The sequence below is a fragment of the Bos indicus genome, chromosome 9 (genome assembly GCF_029378745.1).
Source record: "Bos indicus isolate NIAB-ARS_2022 breed Sahiwal x Tharparkar chromosome 9, NIAB-ARS_B.indTharparkar_mat_pri_1.0, whole genome shotgun sequence".
NCBI lineage: Eukaryota > Metazoa > Chordata > Mammalia > Artiodactyla > Bovidae > Bos > Bos indicus.
Window position 1 is genome coordinate 43,014,056 of NC_091768.1, and position 20,867 is coordinate 43,034,922.

A 20,867-nucleotide genomic window follows, 5' to 3' on the forward strand; every position below is an offset into this window, starting at 1 on the left:
ACTGATGCTGAAGCTGAAACTCCAATACTTTGGCCACCTGATGCGAAGAGCCATCTCATTGGAAAAGACACTGATGCTGGGAAGGACTGAAGGCAGAAGGAGAAGGGGGCAGCAGAGGATGAGCTGGTTAGATAGCATCACTGACTCAATGGACATGAATTTGAGCAAACTCCAGGAGATAGTAAAGGACAGGGAAGCCACGTGTGCTGCAGTTATGGGGTTGCAAAGAGTTGGACTGACTTAGCAACTGAACAGCAACAAAATAAAGCATAAGAACCAGTAGCCAGATGAAGAGATTCATAGGGTAGCAAAGGAACTTTGGTCCTCTTGAAGTTTGGAACCTGGCACAGTAGCACCTGAAGACTTTCTGCTCAGGTACACTTTGAAGGGACCTGAAGAAAGCAAGTGACTAAACCTTGCAAAATATATAAGGGAAGATTAGTCTAGACCACAGTGCAAAAGCCCTATGGTAGGAACAAGCTTGCCATGTTCAGGGAGCACCAAGGAAGCTAATATAGCTAGAGAAGAGTAAGCAAAGAGGAAAAGAGTAGCAAATGAAGTCAGAGAGGTAAGAGGTAAAGGTTCAGGGGAAGATTGTGTTGGTCCTTGGAATCCATTGTTGGGACTTTGGTTTTATTCTGGAGTGAGATGGGGAGCCAGCTCCTGGAGGGTCGTGAGCAAAGGAGCAAAGTGATGACCTCATGGTTTCTTCATCTTCCTGCTTGCCTCATTTCTAATCATTTTCATTTTTGCAAAGCTAATGGACTAAAAATATTATCTCATTATTCTTATAATACTCCATTTCCAAATTATTAGTTAAGCATCATTTTATATGGTTTTGGCCATTTGTGTTTCTTCTGGAATTACTTCATTATATCCTGTCCCATTTTGTTCTTAAGCTGTTTATCTTTTTCCTATTAATTTCTTGTCCAATTTGGACAAGCTCCACATGTATTTTGAATGTAATCTTTGCCTGTTGTGTATGTTGCAAATGTGTTACTTCAAGTCTGTATTGCCTCAGCCTGTATTTTATTATATAAACATTTTTGTATATTTTAGCCACTCATTTTTATTCATTATTTTCCTCATAACTTATGATTTCCTATTTTATTTTGCAAGGCTTTCTTACCCCAAGGTCATAAGAATGTTTTCCTAAAGTTACAGTTTTGTTTTTCACATTTATATATTTGGCTTATCTAAATATATTAATATTTTTATCCATGGAGTATAATAGAGATCTAACTTCATTATTCTTTCCCTTAATAGATAGCCAATTGCCCCAACATTTTTTGTATATAAGAATATTCCATCTTTTCTCTAACAATTGGAAATGTTACTTCTTTCTGGAATTTGTTCCACTAATCTATTAGTTTGTTCTCATGGTGTTTCTGTTATTTTTAAAATTGCAATAACTTCATAAGTTTTAAAATCTAGAATGACAGCCTCTTCTAAGATTTTCAAATTCTTCCCACATGAACGTAAAAATCAGTTTTCCAACTTAAAAAAAAATCTTTTAGGGCTCAAATAAAATGACTTTAAATAAGTGACTCTTGCCTACCATTTTAAACTTTCAGAAGAACTTGGACTTTTGTATATTTTGTGTTTTGGGCTTTGGAATCAGAGAGCCCTGGCCTTGAGCTCCAGGTCTGCAGTTTACCTCCTAGGTAGACTTGAGCAAGTTACTTACTCTGCCCACCCAGCTTCCTTCTGAAGGAAGTTGTAGAGATAATGCTTACCTCAGAGAGCTTTTGTGAATTTTACATTATTTTATTTACTAATCTGTTAATCAAACTATTATTGTGCTTGCAAGTTTATATAAAGTTGCTCAGCATACCATAATTAATTGGCTCAAAGTAATTTAATAAGTGGGAGCCACTTCCACTATTAGGCATTTTTAAAAATAGGATATTTGAAGTATCTTCGGATGGAATGACATGATAACCTGACATTTGCTTCAAAATAATCTGGAAGGAGAATGAAAGATGTAACTAAAACAAGGTTAGGGTCACGGAGGTTCTTTATGCTACATTTTCAACTTTTTGTTATATTTGAAAATTCGCAAATAAAGTTTTTTCAAGAAATACATCTTTTTTTTTTTTTAAGAAATACATCTTAAAATTGTTGAAAATGGCAAAGGGTAAACATTTGTTATTTCTAAGGGGAAATATTTTTTATTTACTATATCATAGACCTCTCAAGAAGAAAAGCAAGGAAGGAAGAGGAAGAAAAAGGAAAAAATAAAATAAGAAAGAAGACTATTGTCTTTTATCTCCTTTGCCTGAGTGATGAAACACTATTGACTCTTCTGTTACTTTAACACAAACTTAAACGTGTAAAACATTTTTAGAGATTTCAAGTTAATATTTCCAAACTGGCTTTGTGGCTCAGATGGTAAAGAATGTGCCTGCACTGCAGGAGACTTGGGTTCGAGCCCTGGGTCAGGAAGATCCCCTGGAGAAGGGAATGACTACCCACTCCAGTATTCTTGCGTGGAGAATTCCATGGACAGAGGAGCCTGGCGGGCTATAGTCCAAAGGGTCCCAAAGAGTCAGACATGACTAAAGCAACTTAACATGCAAGTTAATATTAGGAACAATTTCTGATAAAACTGTTCATCAGCAGACTTGGCTCCTGTGTAATTTATTACTCATCCCTGGAAGGGGCTAATTGAGCTTAATTGACCTCTGGGGTCACTTCCAACTCTGAGTCTGTAAATCTGACTTTTTAGTTTACATCATTCCTTATTTTTTGAAACTCAAGAGTGATGGCTGTTTCCTCTACCTTTATAAAATTGATTACTAAGTAAAGAACTATTAATTTAAAAGAGGGAAATAGGATAGTATCATTTATAGTGTTGGGAGAAAGAGAGGTGGCAGAAGAAAGATGGCTCAAGTAATAATTACAGCATAGTACAACAAATGACTGAGTTATGTTCAAAGGCTTTCAAGTGCAGAAAGAGTTAACCTTGGGGAAGCGAGGAAAGACTTCCCAAAAGTGATGCATGGACTGATTCTTAAAAATTACTTAAACAAAAATTCACTTCTCATTCACCCTATAGCAGCAAAAGTATGGCACATCTATACAATGGACCTCTGAAGAGATGTTAAATAGAGCAAGGAGATTTTATTTGTAAATAACATGAAACTATCTCCAAGAGATAATATTAGGTAAATAAAATCAGAGTGCAGAAATATAAACATATTTTTGTGATATAGTTTTTATTGACTGTATCTTTCAACAAACAATAGCTTAAAGGAAAGTGGTATTTATTTATCTCAGATATCAAGAAGTGTAAAGATAGGTGCATCAGAGCTAGAGTAGCCCTAAGACATCACCAGAGGTCCAGGCTTCTCATTTTTTCATGCTCTACCATCCTTAGGTTGCGGGCTCTCTTGAGATGCTTAAAGTTTCTATGGTGCCCCCAAGCAGCTGAGCCATATTCCTAACAGGAGGAAGGGGTAAGCTCAAAATGCCAAAGGTGCATGCCCTCTGAATCTATTCCCTTATACTAGAAACTCAGTAGTTTCCTTAGAGACTCACCTAGTGGACTTCTACTTACATTCATTGGCCAAACTGTGCTACAGGATCACCTCTAGCCTCAAGGGATTTTGAGGAGGTGAGTTTTTTAAATGAGTACTTTGTCTCTCCAAATACAGCCACAGGTATGTTAGTAGTGAGGAAGGAGAGAGGAAATAGGTAACTAGCAATGTCTGTCCTCTCATATCTAAACCTTAGGATGCTAAACAATTTGGAGAAATGTTGGAAGAATATGTATCAAAGCAGATTAAGTTGTTTAACATATAATAGAAAGAAAGTAATTTGGTGAAAGTTTTTGTAAAAATATTGGTTAATCCTCAGGGTTACATTCAATGTAGTAATTACTTCCTTACTCTGATTACTTAACATAAGCAGTATTCACTTATGACTTTTATCCAATCAAGATTTAGCATGAAAAAATACCTGAGTACTAAAATATATGTGCATAAAATAAGATACTTTTTAAAATCCAGTACACTGAAAGTTTACTAGATTACTTTCGGTGGCTAAACTAGGAATAAGATAATGAAAAGGAAAAATTCCCAGATTCTCATACTGTCACTGCTGTAACACTAAATTATAAGTTGTATAATGTGGCCTGAAGTTGTTTTTCTAATGATAAAATCTTAGAAGTTGTGAACACAGTACTAGAGTGGACAGATTTCAAGATGACCAATCAGTTCATTTCTGTTTCTTTAGAAAGTATGTACTAATCATCACAATAATTTTGTCTTTTTTCACTATTAACTGGGCTCCCAGGTGGTGCTAGTGCTAAAGAATCTGCCTGCCAATGTAGTAGATGCAAGAGACGTGGGTTTGATCCCTGGGTTGGGAAGATCCCCTGGAGTAGGAAATGCCACCCCATTCCATCATTATTCTTGCCTGGAAGTCTCCATGGGCAGAGGAGCCTGGTGGTCTACAGTCCATGGGGTCCCAAAAAGTTCGACATGACTGAGCAACAAGGCACACACATAACTATTAAACTACCAGTCTAAGTAGTTCTTTAAATCTCCAAATCTTAGAATTTTAGGACTGAATATTAAATTTAGGACAGAAATCCCTGAATCTTAGAACTAGAAGAGACTTTCTCCAGTTCCCCTCCTTTCAGAGATAAGAAGACGAACGACCTTGGAGTTTTAAGGGATTTTCCCACAAACTGTTATAGGCAGAAGGAGAATTGTTAGCTCCCTCTGATTGAGCTAAATCACTTATTTTGGTATAACCAAATTATTTTTGAAACAACTTGTTACTTTCTCCAGCTACTATAACAGAGAGTCAAGTCTAGTCATACTTTCTCCCAGAGAAGTCTTCTGTAGTGCTTAGAACTAAAGATGAAAATTGGACAAGTCTGTGGTGAGCATGTATCAATCTTGGTAGTGTTGTAACTTTGCCCCCTCCCCCATTTTAAACCATCATTGGACACTATGACCATGAGGCTCTGAGTTCCAGCTTTGTCTTTCATAAACTGAATGTTCCAACCAGGTATTTAAGCTCCCCACACATGCTGTAATTAGAATCACAAGTAGATAAAGTAAGTAAAAGTTCTTTGTGAATGGTGGGTACTATACAAATTATGGTTTCACTTTCATTATTACCACTGTTCTTGTTGTTTCTGGCCATGAGGCTTTTAGATTGCCGTTTGTTTAATGAATGGAGCTTTATGATTATGGATGTCTTTATTAAAAGCTCCCAGTAATTCATTTTCATCCTTAGGGTAATTCAAAACACCTACAACTTTGACTTGCCTGGTTGTTGCTTTCTTTCATAAGCTGAACTGCATGAGAGATTTATCCAGTGCTTAACCCTTCTTGAGGTTTATACTTGCTCATAATCTCATTGTGCTAATTTTTGTGAAGTGTAGCAGTGGACGTTTTTGTAAACTAGAATACATTTGCAGGGTACCAATAAAGTACACTTTTATTCATTTCTTTTAGTTACTCTTTTAAAGGACAGTTTTAACTTTTAGCTCCCTTTAAAAAAATGTTTTCTGTTAACTTCTCAACAGTCCTTAAGTCTCCATCCTCAGTGATTTTCTTTGGGATGTAGTGAGGTTTTCATCTAAACCATGAATTTACTCTTTTCAGAAGCTGTTTAACTCACTGGTTCCTCTTTTCCTACTTCCCCAATTTGTATTCAGGTACACTATGTACACTGGAACATTTTTACATATTCTTTTACTTTTTTTAAGCAAAGGAATAAATTAGAAACATGCTTTTTCTTTATAGATGCCAAATTGTTTGGTTCCTTTACTTTATTGCATCTTTATATAATTTATAGTTGCCAAACTAGTAGTACATTGTTTTTAGAGAAGAGTCTTTTATTATTTGATTGTTTTATATATATTTGTCTCCTTTTCTAAGGCTGTTATTCTAGGTCAAATCCTTAAATTTGACCTTTAGGTCAAATCCTTTTGTTACATGTCCCTTGGGCCTTTGTTATAGCTTCTTCTGATCACTGTAGTTTCACTACCTACTTTTTAAGATTTTATTTGGATATATTTTCTATCTTTCAAGTTACCACAGGCAAGTTTTGCAAGTTGTTTCACTCCCTTATAATACCATATGTCCTTGCTCTCTCCTCCAGTAAGTTTCCTCACTGCCTTTCCAGATTCTGCCGAGAGTTTGTCATTTATTCAGCCTTTACCTCTAGCCCCAAACATTCAGACTCAAAGCCATTGACATATATTTTAGGCTTTTGTTGCCACAGCAGCCACTCCTAGATGTACAGTTTCTGTATCAGATACCTATTGCTGTATAGCAAACTATATCCTAAATTTTAGTGACTTGAAACAGCCATTTTATTTCTTACCATTCTGGGATCACTCATGTGACCGCATTGACAAGCCTTAATGGATAAACACTTACCAGGCCTTGCTTATGTCACTTCTGCTAATATCTTTTTGGCCAAAGTAAGTCATATGGTGAAGCCCAAAGTTAGTGTGGAGGGGACTACACAGGGGCCTGGAATGAAGAAGTGTGGTTCACATGGGGTCATTTGTAACTGATTTCAATGCATTTCCAGCTCTGTATTACTGTGTGCCTTTGGGCAAGTCATTACACTATGTATAACAATTTTCTCACTTGTAAAATAAGAGTTAATAGTACCTTCATAGGGTGGTTCTGAGGTTTAAAATTTTTAGTAATTGTTGATTTTCTAATGATTATAAAGTAATTCTTTTGTCATTTTAGAAAATGTACAAACTATAGAAAAGTATAAACAAGAAAACAAACATCTGAAATGCCATCTGATACAGTCCTATACTATAAGTTCCTCAAGGGTCTTCTTTATTTTAATTACTACTGTAGGTATATATCGTGGTTCTTATTCTGAAAGATAAGGTCCTTGAAGGAAGGGACCACATCTGTTCATCTTTGTAAATCCCACAGCCTTGTATTTAAGATTAAAAGTGATCATGTGTAAAAGTGCTTGGCGTAATGACTGGCACAAATTCTATTTCCACCTAAATTGGAATTTTGTCAGATACTAGTAAGGATTCTTAGAAATCCTGAAGTTATACTGATAACAAACTATCTGAATGGAATTGTGGGGGGTGGCCGTTATTGGTCGTCTTCTCTCTGGGGCATCCTGGTGACTCGTGAGGTAGAGAATAGGGAATGGTAGAGAGAAGGAAGGTGGTGTCAGGATCTACTTATAGCTCCCAAGTAACTCAGTGGAAAAGTCTCTAAGAAAAACTTCATTCAAGTCTCTCTGCAAGGGCACTGATACAAAGTTACACCAAACCCTCAGCTGCACTTGCCATAGTTCTGTCTTCAGCTTCATGGTGTTTCCCTGAGTTTGATGCATTCAGCTAAGACAGAGACACCAGAAATGTATGCCTGATTTCCAGTGCAAATATGGTAATACTAGTGGAGTCACTTTGTGTTGCTATGTGGGTATATGCAGCAGCACGGATTAGAATACTTTGGACCCTGTCCCCTACTGGCAATATTGAACCAGCTAAATCAGTAATCATCTAGCTGTATAATAATGAATTGCCTCAAAATGAACTCATAATTGATGCCACGTAAATAAAAGCACTGTGTACCCATTAAAATATGGCGTGATTGAAGAAATAAAGTACATTTGAAACCTTAAAAAGAAAACAAAACTCCACAAAACTTCAAAATGCTAAGTGAAGTATGTCAAAGACAAATACTATATGACTTCACTTATTTGTGAAATATAAAAAACAAAGCAAAACCAAAAACTGAACTCATAAAATAGATTGGTGGTTGCCAGACGTTGGGGGGGATGGTGGGAATGGGCCAAGGGAGGGGGGAAAAAATGGGTGAAGGTGGTCAAAAGTTACAAGCTTCTAGTTACATATTACCAAGAAAAAGAAGACAAACATGAAGATATAATGTACTGGGGATATAGTGTGTAAGCGGTGACTGTGGTTAATAATACTGTATTGTGTGTTTGAAAGTTGCTAAGAGAGTAGATCTTAAAAGTTCTCATCACAGGGAAAAAAATTGTGACTATGTATGGTGACAGATTTAATTAGGCTTACTGCAGTGATCATTTCACAATACAGTCGTCCCTTGGTGTCCACAGGAGATTGCTTCCCAGACTCACTTCAGATGTCAAAATCCACGGATGTCCAAGGCCCATAGTCTACCCTCTGTATCTGTGGTTGCACATCTGCAGATTCAGCCAACCTCAGATTGTGTACTACCTACATATTTATTGAAAAAATCCTCATAAAAGGACTCACATGGTTCTGTGCTGTTCAAGAGTCAGCTGTGTGTACAAATACTGAATCATTATATTGTACACCTGAAACTAATATAATGTTATGTGACCGTTATATCTCAATAGAAAAAAACTTCATTAAAAAGGAATAACCTGAAAAAAGAGACACTAATCTATGAAATATTTTGTTGTTGAAACCTGAAATCTGACAATACTGATAAGATGGTATTCTTTACACTCAGACAAATCTTACCTTTGTGTTTTAGTCAAAGAAGTTTGGCAGAGATCACAGAACTTATCCATACTGCTCTCCTTGTACATCGTGGGATTGTAAATTTAAATGAATTGCAATCTTCTGACGGGCCACTGAAAGATATGCAATTTGGAAATAAAATAGCTATCCTGAGTGGAGACTTTCTTCTAGCAAATGCCTGCAATGGACTTGCTCTCCTACAGAACACCAAGGTAAAACTGGGCAGGGTTTGTTCTTATCTGAACGGCCTTTAGGTGGCTCTTGGTTGACTGCGGGAGCCACAGAGGTCTGGACACCCTGCTGCCCCAACTCCACACACATAGATGCTCAGTAAAATTGTGATGAGGGTAATGATGATGATGGCAATATCAACCCTAGTTAAAACTGGTAAATGCTAGGAAAGAGTTTTGAAATTAATTTCCAGTTGTTGGTTTTTTTTTTTTTTTTCTGGTAACAGATGGAATTATTTGTTAATTATAGGTAGTGTTAAATACTCAGGATAAAGATGATGTCATCAATATTACCTATCATCTCACTATCCAGAGATAATTACTATAGGTTACTGTTTTCATATATTTCCTTCCAGTCTGTATTTGTTTATTCATACCTTTGGATGTGTGGATTTGGGGGTAGCATAAGTGAAAACTTAACATGTGTAAGCTTTCTTTAATCCTACCTTTTTCTCCCATTGCATAAATGACATGCATTTTCCCATATCATTAACATTTTTCATAAGCTTACTAATGGTTGCACAGTATTCAGTTATTTTGATGTAGTGTTGTTTATTTAACAGATTCCTTATTTTGGGACATTTAGGTTGCTTCTAATTTTCTACTCTCATAAATAGATTTGCATTAAACATTTTTACACATCAGTTTTTCTTCATTTCAGATTATTTCTTTAAGGTAAGTGCCTAGAAGTGGTTCAGAGGGTTTAGTTTTAGTATTCTTGATGCATATTGTCAAGCTGCTTTCTAAAAAGACTGTAGATGTAGTCTTCATTTATCAGTTAGGATTTGGTGTGACTATAAAATAACAGTGACCAAAACAAGATAAGAATTTATTTTTTTCTCCCTCTCTCTCTCTCTCTTTTTTTTTTAAACATATTATTACTATCTGGGACTAGGCAATCCAAGGTTGGTATGGTGATTCTAAAATCAGGAACCCAGGCTCCTCTTATCTTACTGCTCTGCCATTCCTATCTTGCCACTTTGTGGCCCAAGATAGTTGCCATTATGTCTTCACTCCAGTCAATAGTAGGGAAGGAGAAGGAAGGGCAAAAAAAGGGCAGATCTCCTCCATTAAAGATCAAGTAAATACGCATCCTGGACACCCAAGTACAGCCTCAGTGTAAGTCTGCCATCCCAGAATCCCATCTGACTTAGCATTTGTCCTAGACTTTTATTTTTAAAAGAGAATGGTTACTTATAATTACATTAGAATAATGGGTTGGTAGAGCTCTGCTTTCTACTCCCAGCTTCTGCCTCGATTTTCGTCTCACATAGGCCAATAATAGGTGAGACCCATGTACTGTAAGGGAAATTCTCATATTAAGGTATTATTAAATCTGAAAGAAAAGCAGCAATAACTTCTCTTTTCCCAGTGCATTCAGATACCGCAATCAAGGACAGAATATAGGACAGTTGTTAATACAAAGTACACTGAATGTCTAGAGACAGTTAAAGCTCCTTCCTGTCTCAGGTGGTAGAAGTATTTGACACTGCTGCTCCAGCTGGCTGTTTGGTGTATCACCCAATTTCTTGGAAAAGTTAATTTAATAAGGAATGTATAACTTGCATAAAATGTTCCTTGACGTTTGCTGTTCACTGTGGAGGCCATAGTTGGGTCACTGACCACATGGAAAAGAGAAGATTCAAATCTGCTGAAAAACTGTCAAGATTAATAGTAGTTACTACTAAAATTAGTAGTTACTTTAGGGAGACTTCCTAAACATGATGGTTTAACACATATGGCTGGAGAAAGTATATGTACATACAACTCTGTAATGCCTAATTTTTGTTGAGATAAATTACTATTGCTCTAAATTAATTTCATTCATTTTTGACCAAAAGCAGTAGCTTTAAGTCTGTTGACTCCAATGATAGAAGAATTTTGCAAATAGCTAGATAATTCCAGTTTCAGTTGAATGTTGTCAGGTACGTCAAGTAACTAAATCATTTTTGTTAATTCTAAAAATGTTTTCTTTTTCAGTCCATTCATGAAATCAAGGTAAAACTTTTGGAAGTATATTCTATCAAAGGTAAAGCCATTTTGAGTGAGACTGGAAATTCAGTTTAAAAGTTGAACATGAAAGAAAATTGTTAGCTCATAATAATAATACAAGTACAAATTTAAGCAAAGCACACCATGGTGTTGTGATAAAAGTAACCATCTTAACTATACTGAGAAACTTGTAGACTAGTTGGAGCTAATTGAAGCACACTCATAGTTCATATTTGCGTCAAAACAAGCATCAACATTCTACTAATTGAAATAAAAGCTATTGTTACCAAAACTAACAAATATCTTTATAGTCAGATCTCAGGACTATAAGATTTGGGGGATATAGCTGATGTTGAGTGTAAAACTATACTTCAGCACCACATATTTCAAAGAAGTATGTGCCTTCTCTCTTTGTTGCCTGTCATTAGTCAGATTTTAGAAATCTTTATGTCCAAGGATGGTATTGAACTTTGTTCTAAATGGACATCATAGTTTTGGTTACATTTTGTTCAAAATCAATTGGAAATCTGAAATCAAGTGTTCAACAAATGAAGTACCCAATGAAACTTTTGTAGAATTGCAATTAATGACAACAGAGTTTCCATTGGAACTTTTTCCTACAGAAGGAAAGAAGGAATTGAACAAAATAAATGGTAAGAACTCAAATGCAAAGAATAAAGATTACAAGATTAAAACATGCAGTTCTATACTTGTGATTTGGAATATCTCACCTTGCAGGAAGAATCTTTTGGTGGTGCTCCTATTTTGAATAAATTATACACATATATGAGTGAAATGAAATTGAGAAAATATAGATTTTGCTACATCTAATTTTGACAAAACATTCAAAAGAATCATAGTCGATTTATTTGACAAGTTTTGTCTTATAAAAATATTTGTCAAAGAAAGGTACTCTGAAGGAAGCAAAAATACAGTACCTTGAAAATATCTGGGGTGGAATAGTTACAATTTTCAATATGAAAAGAAAATTAGAATTGAGTATCTCTTCCATTTAGCAAATTTGCTCTGAACTTACCAAGTAACTCAGAACCTGTAGAAAGAGCATCTTTCTCAATTAAATCTACCAATTATCATCTACCAGTCATCTACCAATACCATCAATGATGGTATTGTCATCTACCAATAAGAATCCTTTAAAATGTCAATAATTTCAAATTAATTAATTACAAAATGCAGCTGTGGAGAATGTTGCTGGAGGTTTTATCTTTAAATGCCATGTTTTTGAAAACACATCCTTCAGAAAAATGCCAGTGACGCTATATTAGAGACAGATATGGCTAAGAAAAAAAGTATGTGAATATGTACCAAGAATAGTGATTCTACTATTTTTTAATATTCATATAATCAATATAAAAAGTTCTTTTTATTTTATTTTAATGTACATGAATATATGTTATTTTTATTTCTTTTGAAATTTTGTGTATTTTTTGGAAGTAATTTTTGAATAGAACTAGTTAACAAGTCCCCCAATGTAATAAAATCAATTATTAGTTAGTACAAGTTTCATCAGATGCTTCCCTGGTGGCTCAGATGGTAAAGAATCTGCCTGCAATGCAGGAGACCTGAGTTTGATCCTTGGGTTGGGACCATTCTCTGGAGAAGGGAATGGCAACCCACTCCAGTATTCTTGCCTGGAGAGAGGAGCATGGTAGGCTACAGTCCATGGCGTCGCAAAGAGTCAGACACAACTGAGTGACTAACACACACACACACACACACACACACACCCCACCAAAAGAGTCTTCCTGCAAGGTGAGATAGTCCAAATCACAAGTACAGAATGGCACATTTTAATCTTGTAGAGCATTTGAGTTCTTACCATTTATTTTCTTCAATTCCTTCTTTCCTTCTGTAGGGAAAAATTCCCATGGAAACTTTGTTTTCATTAATTGCAATTCTACAAAAGTTTCAAAAAGTACAAAGTTTTAATTATTTTATTACTGCCTTTTACATGGCCCAGTTTGGATGATAAGTTTTATAGTGTCATACTGCTTTGAAGACATTTCTCAGAAGTTATTTGAAATCCTTCTGCATACATTCTGTTGGCTAAAATTTAATGATACAGTCACACCTAGCTCTCAGAGAAACTAGGATATACAAACTTTTGTGGGTTGCCATGTGCCCAGCCAAAAATCTGGAAGATACAGAGAATAGATATTGGGAGACAAATAGCATTCTGCCCTACCTTCCCTTCACACTTTTTGGTTAACGCATAGTTTCACAAGACAGACCTGCTGGTTTTAGGGAGAACAGTATGGTGCCTTTAGTATGTAGTTTGTGTTCATCTGAAGAGGAGGCTAAAGAAAGAAATTTATTGGCCATATAAAATGGAATTATAAATAATCTCAGTTTACTTGGGAGCCACCCTCTACATTTTCCCTCTTCACCATACCTGCCATGGTCTCTGTTGAACTTTGGGTCTTGGAGAAGGAGGAAGCCTCAGAAAGTGCGGATCTAGTATGGTTTCTGGCTGCCTTGAGCTGCACATGACTAACCACACACACTGACCGCTCATGGTTTAGATCCACATACCTGAGAGGAAGACATGTCATGGGACAAATTTATATCTGTTTGCTCTGATCATCAGTTTTAACTCACTTTAAGCTATTCTGATGAAGTCCTTTTCTTTTTTTAAGATTTATATATTTATTTTTTGGCAGTGGGGGTTCTTTGTTGTTGCACGTGGCTTTCTCTAGTTGTGATGAGCTAGGGCTACTCTTCGTTGCGGTGCACCGGCTTCTCACTGCAGGGGCTCCTCCTGTTGCAGAGCACAGGCTGTAGGTGTGAGGACTTCAGTTATTGCAGCTCATGGGCTGTATACAGTTCTGGCCTAGTAGTTGTGGCATAGGGGCTTAATTGTTCTGTGGCATGTGGTATCTCCCTGGACCAGGGATCAAACTGGTGTCCCTTGTACTGCAAGGCTGATTCGTAATTACTGGACCACTAGGGAAGCCCTTGATGGAGTCTTATATAAGATTGGGCTTCCCTGGTAGTTCAGTTGGGCTCCCTGCAATCCTGCAATGCAGGAGACCCTGGTTCGATCCCTGGGTCAGGAAGATCCCCTGGAGAAGGAAATGGCAAACCACTCCAGTATCCTTGCCTGGAAAAATCCCATGGAAAGAGGAGCCTGGTAGGCTACTGTCCATGGGGTTGCAGAGTCGGACACGACTGAGCGACTTTCACTTTCATTAACCTTTTATATAAGGTTAAGATGGTGGTATTAAGTACAAATATTACTAACATACTATAATGACACAAGCAAGTGATCACTTGCTTTAGCCACTTCACTTTATAGAAATAATATTTAAAATGTGCCTTTTCTTAGCTAGCTTGTATCATTCACACATTCTTTCTTTCAGTGTGGTTCAAGTTCAGAGAAAATGGAGGCTCTGTTCTCATCAAAATCAAATCAGATTCATAGCCTGTGAAATCCATTCTTCTGATGCTTTGCATTCAGAAGCATCACTATAAATGTTCCAGAGTCTAAGACCTCCACCATCTGCTCCATTAGGCACTGGATTTCAGTAGCACTACTTGATTTACAAAAAAAAAAAAAACTGATCATATCCAAGCAACAGTTCAGCCTGAAGCTTCTCCTTGAAATAAGAATGGTCAAGCATTCCCTTCCCATCAAGTCCTGTACCTTCATGATCTCTGCACAGGTTTGCACCTTTAGATTGGCATTTTATCAACCTTTGTCTGGTGAGGAAGTTTTTTCTTTTTAAGCCATGGTATGTTTTTTTCTGAATTTGATAGTTGTGTGTTAAATTGAAGCCTTTATTGTATGCATCCCCCCTGTTCATCTGAAACAGATCTTTTGCACATTGTTCTTCAAAGGGTCATTTGAAGGTTCTACAAGTTCACTTTCAAAAGATGCTTCACTGGCTCACTTTTTGTGAAAGACCTTGAGTACCATATCTAGGGTCCATAATTGATCTACAAATCTAGGCTTTCTGTAGCCGTATTTTAATCATAATGGATGATTTCCAAATCATGTGAATATTGTTTTAAACTGAGTAAATTGTAAAGGGTAACTAAAGTGCTCTTTCAGAGAAAATCTTTTGATAAAGCAAATCTCCCATATTCAGAACTGGTTCCTTTCATTTAAATACATGGTGGTATTCCCCTTGGAATTTTTTTTTTTTAAGGAAAGTAAAGTTTTATCTCAAAAGAGGACTAATTTTATTAAATGAGCTCCCAGAAGCTTCAGTATACTACTATTAAAAGAGGGAGTCCGAGGGGAGGAAAAGGTGGCGATAAGTAAGATCTCTACATATGATAATGTCTTAACAAAGCTAGATGTCTGTTTGACATTTTCACTTTCTTTCATAAGAAAGAAAATTTGTCAGCATTAGCAACATAAACAAGAGACCTCAGCATAAGGGGACAGGCAGAACATAGCACAAAAATGCTGTATATAGTATTCTGTTTTTTCACAGTAACAGCCTGGTTTTTCTTTGAGAGTATATATTTAACTTGGTAATTAAAGTTAGCATATTTGTAGCAACTTCTAATTTTCTATAACTTACTCATTCTACCAACATCCCACTTTATTTTGCTACTGAATTCTTGTCTGAATTTCTGTGTTATATGTTTGTCATTGTACTTCTCCTGGGGCAGACCATTAGATGAAGTGTTCTGCAGTCATATGAAATTCAGAGCTCTTTTATAATTGCCAAGGGTAAAATTAGCAAAGTCAATTATTCTCCCTTTGGCTTTTCCCTAAAGATATGAGGGGTCTTCAAGGTAATTGCCTTAGGTAACACTTAGATTTTTAAATATCTCTAAGTATAGAAATTGGTATATTAATCCTCTGGTAATTGTCTTACTATTATAGCTATAGTCACATAAGTGTGAATTAACAAGATTTTGAATTCAGTAGTGAATTTAAAAATTAATGCTTTAAAAATTAATGAATTTTCATTCATTTTCAGTTATGGAACCTAAGGGCAACTTTTTATTTTAGTACTTCACTATATAAAGACCCTGAACTAAGAGACCTCAGAATACCTCTTTTTAAGCCATAAATTCTCTGACTCCTTTGAAATAAATTGCTCTATATTGTGTTCGTGTAAAACATCGCTGAGTGCTGAAATGATGAGGTCATGCCAGAATCTAAAATTTTAATGTTTGAGCATCAGGCTATCAACGAGACATGCTAGATAATTGGGAGAAAATCATGACATGGAAAAGCACTATAATTTAGAAATCTGGCTGACCGTTACAGTTTTTCCCTGGTTCCCTGTATTTATTTGTGGACTAGATTTGTATTTTAGGATTAAGCCACAGTGTAAATAAGACAGTGCACATTACTACTTGTCATCTTAAAAAAAATATATAAAAAGAGTGTTTTATTTTATATGTACAGTGATAACCCTAGTATTTAAAAAATTTAATTCACCATATTATTATTTTTAACCTTTGTAGTGATTTTCATTTAATGGACCTATCCTTACACATCTGAGAGTTAGCCTGGGTCTTGTCTAAGCACCCTGAAACATCATCATGATATCACTACTGGGCACCATTTTATTAAGCATTAGTGATTTATATTTCTAAATAACCAGTGGCACAGATGTACTTCTTACATAGCTGATGTATTTCCTTATGTTAACTTTGTTTTCCTAAAGGCATAAATATGTTGTTTACAAGGAAGAAATTTAGTTGTATAAATACGCTCAATTTATGCATGTAAATCTCCTTTTGTACCGTCTATATATTTTAATAAAGCAGCTGCTATTGGTTATTTGATGTTTTTCTTATCTGTTATATTAATTTTACTTATAAATTCCTATTGAAAAGTGAAACCTAAAAACATGCCTATGTCATATGAAATTTAAGTTTTTCTCTGTCATATTCATTTAAAATAGCGATTACTGTGACCTTGTGTGTTTACAGACCAGGGTCACGTGGCTGAGGATGAAGAGGAAGGAATCAGCTGTTTATCTGCCCAGTACTTTGTAAACTCTGAACTCAGGAAGTCCCTTGAATAAAATCAATAGAAAGGCCAAATTAGAATACTGAATAACTCAAGTTGGAAAATACTTTTCTTTCCTCTCTCTGACTTTGGAGAAACAGCAACTTATGCTAGTGAAATTGGTGGGGAAAAAGTAGATTTAATTCATATGAATTCTAGAAAGTGGGTAAAGGGAATTACAAAAATTGAGATTGCTGAAGTGTACAATAAGATTGCCATAATCAGTATATTTCTACCTCTCATGGCCAACCATGGTTCAACTCTGTCCATTTCAGAGGGTGTATTTTTGTAGAAAACAGGCTTTAAAAAAAATAAGTTTCTTTAAATGCCAAGCATATGGAAGAAATGCTTCTCTTGCTCTTTTTTCTAGTCTTCAGGTTTCTGACATAGACAATTCAGAGAAGTATCTATTTTGCATAATGGCATTTGACCTTGGACTTCCCTGGTGGCTCAGACGGTAAAGCATCTGTCTACGGTGCGGGAGACCTGGGTTCGATCCCTGGGTCGGGAAGACCCCCTGGAGAAGGAAATGGCAATCCACTCCAGTAGTCTTGCCTGGAAAATCCCATGGACAGAGGAGCCTGGTAGGCTGCAGTCCATGGGGTCTCAAAGAGTTGGACACGACTGAGCGACCTCACTGTCTCTTTCACTTCACTTTTACCCGCAAAAGACATTTCATTGCTTTTTGGCACCAAAAGGGTAAAGTTCAAGGTTTTAATGAGATAATAAATTTTAAAAGAACATAATATTTTGTCTTATTTCTAGTACACATCTCAAACATGTATTACTTTTATTTTATATGCAAGGAAGCAGATTCAGACTATAAATATAGTGTCTGTTTAATACTTGGCTATGTTAGCATCATATGATAAGAAAAAACTGGAAAATTATTCTGAGAATTTTGAAACTGTGATTTTATAATAGCATTCTGACTTCTCTAAGTGATATGAAGATAGTTTCCTTTATCATTACAATATATGACACCTCCCTTAGGTTCTGTGCATATTTATTCTAGTCATGAAAATCTACACTTGAGTGGGTTATATGAAGAAAAGAATATTAATCCTGGGTGTCAAACCACAGAGGATGAAAACAATTAATTGAATGATTTCCACAAGTAAAATACTGATGACAAGACTCTTCTCCACCCACCCTTTCTTCACGCAGTGGACCTGTACACGGCGCCCCTTTCTTTGTCTCTTACTATGCATTACTCAGTTCATTTCACCTCAGGCAGTCTTCAGAATGTATACACATCCTCTTTAATTGTTTTCCTTCAGTTTTTCGTTTTCCTTTTACCTGTTATTTCAGAAAAATTGTCATCCACCTTTTTGCCTTCTCTTTACTTTTTTCAAGAGGAAAAATAAACCAACAAAGTTTACTTGGAGTTGGAAGAACTAAAACTTGGTATATAAAAGGAAAATTATAATAGAAATGAAATAGGCATGGGAAAGAACCAGTGTATCTATCCTCATTCTCTTACTGAACCAAATTTCCCTGTAACTATCAGCATTTAAAGATCATTTTTAAATATTTCATATTTAGTTTTGTTTTTCTATTTGTTTAGTTGCAGGTATTGGAAGATTGTGGTTTTCTATCCAATTTTTTATTACAGGCATAAGGTATTTCTAATATTATGGACTAAATAAGCTTTTGTGGGTTGCCCTGGAAACCGAGCCATCATATATAACCTTATATTTTGGGAAAATGTAGTATGAGCTCCAAAAAATTTACTTATAGATAAAAAATTTTAAATGTATTACAGTTGTAATCTCATGCCTGCTATATTAAATTAATACTGAATTTGGATACCATAAGCAAAAGAAAATTTAAGAGCATCCAAAAGGATCCATGTGACTACTTTTCATTAATTATAGTGATATAACTTTGGTTTTAGCATTTCCATCATTTTCTTCTGAGTTGTAAATACCCAACGAAAAAATTCACTCTAAGCCCAAGTTGGCTTACAGGGCCTTAACCCAGAAGCAAATTTTATTTATTTAGCAATAGTGATTGGGAAGAGCCCTTTTCTGGCAGCTAATGACCTACTGGAGGACTTGTGTGCCCAAGGCAAAGCTGAAGGCCATTAGCCCAACTGGTCATTAACTGACAAATGCCTGACCCTGAGGTCATTTCTGATATCATAAATTGTGAAAACATTAAAGTGGGTTGTTGGAAAGTATGGTTGTGCCAAGGAACTTTCTTTTTAAGAATTTAGAAAATACATTGAGTTGTTTGCTGTTATTCATGTGGCTTAATTGTCTTTGTTCTTTGTTCAAGTCAGATATCAATAAACACTAAAACTATACTGTGTGTGTCTGTCTAATCTTTAGTTTTTGAAGGACAGTTTTCCTATTTAGAATATCAGATTAATTACTTTATTGCTAAGCAGCTACACTCTTGTGGATTACTTATGTTTTCATAATGTGTTAAGCTTTATAGCATTTATCTATTTTATATTCCTTAGTGATGTCATATAAAGCTACAAAGAGACGTGGAAATAGCCCTGATGTTGAAGTGTGTAGACCTACTTCCTATCTCTACCTTGTTTAAAAAAGATAGTCATTTAACATTGGACAACTCATTTTATCTCTCAGAATTCCAGATGAAACCTTTTTCTCCAGATTGTTTATCTAATGTCTTAATACACCATTTTGGAAATGAAATTAGCAACTTCATAATGTAGAATATATAATAGTTATTAAAATTACTACCAGTTATTAAAATACTAACAGCTTATACTTTTGAGTATTTACTATGTAGTAGACACTGTTGTGATTTTTGTATATTAACCTATATAACTTCTCCCAAGACAAAGGAAAGAGCTAATTTCCTTGTGATAACAGTGCTAATAAGTGGTAGAGTTGCTGTCTAAATCCAGGCAATCCAGCTTTGAAATCCTCATGCTTAACTGAAGAAGAAAACAAACAAAGAAAGAACCACAATAGCTTTTTTGCCAGAAATTTTGCACTTAGAGATATTGGAATTTATAATATCTTAAACAATTAGTGGTTTTTAAATAAACATTTCAATAAAAATATCAATAAGCCTTTATAAAACATTTTAGAGAAACAACTACTAAGCAAAGGCAACTTGTTTTCTTAGTTTCCTCATCTATAAAAGCAGCATTATTTCCATCCCCTGCCTCCTTGCCAGTTCCAATATTCTGCAATTCTGAGTGTTGTGGGAAAAACTCAAAAGCTACAACATACAACCAGATTCTGAAAAAGACTTTCAATATAAAGAAAAGCAATCAAGAAAACTTTGTAATAAAATCAGAGGTGTAGTAGAAAAATCAAAATGTTTTGTAACTATCAGAGATCTTGAGATTGGACATGCGTATTTCAGCAATCTAAAGTAATACCCCAAATTTATGCACTCATCTTTATGGCTGATTTGTGATGAGAAACTTATATTTTGTGATGAGAAGCTTCACTTTTTCAAGTAGTTTAAGCCATAAGGTGGTATACAAATGAAAACAGCAATTGAACAGAGTGGTAATTGTGCAAATTTATTTTGAAATAGTTAAGATTTATACAGTGAATTCACACATTAGAACAGTATTGATAATTCAACAAAAATTTTTGTTCATGTGCTAAGCATTCGAGATAGAGATATCAGTTTAAAAGTCAATTGTGTATCTTTATAAATTAGAGAATTTCTAACCCAAGGGTATTCATTATTTGATTCAAGGGAACAATGCAGCTAGTCTCAATTCTCACTACCTAATTTTTTTAAAAGGAGGGGAAAATGGATTGTCTTAATTTTCTAGAATGCAGTATTAGTAGGGCCCATTATTTTTAGAATTTCACTGAATCACAGATTTTGAAGAACTGTGAAGGTATTTGGAAGAAATACAATTTCAGTTTTAGACAAGATGCATGGGTTTTTAACACATATGAGCCATGCTTTTATTTCTGTGACTGCTTTTGAAGTGCAGACCTTGGGACGTCTCTAAATTACAAACATCTGCCTTTCATGTGGCCCAGTTTGAACAGGAACTGATTATGCTGAAAGGTGAACTGTGTTACCCAATAGGACATGGTATCCCTGGAATTTACAAGATGTATATGTGAATCCCAGAAAAATGCTGAAGTTTTTAACTCGTTGGCCAAATGTGGTCTAAGCCAATTTGTTTTCATAAATCTAATGCAATTAAAGCTAA

At 35.4% G+C, this 20,867-nt stretch overlaps 1 protein-coding gene across 5 annotated transcripts in view; it reads left to right on the forward strand.

The window, feature by feature from the left end:
* The window catches only part of PDSS2 (decaprenyl diphosphate synthase subunit 2), a 286,547-nt gene that overhangs the window by 152,654 nt on the left and 113,026 nt on the right, over positions 1–20,867 (forward strand). For all 5 annotated transcript variants that reach the window (XR_002181420.2, XM_019967269.2, XM_070796007.1 and 2 more), the window contains one exon: positions 8,496–8,694. Coding sequence is in view for 4 of the 5 variants with exons in the window: in XM_019967269.2 (XP_019822828.2) it covers positions 8,496–8,694 (199 nt within the window). In the remaining variant the exon portion in view is untranslated. The remainder of the gene's footprint in view (positions 1–8,495; positions 8,695–20,867) is intronic.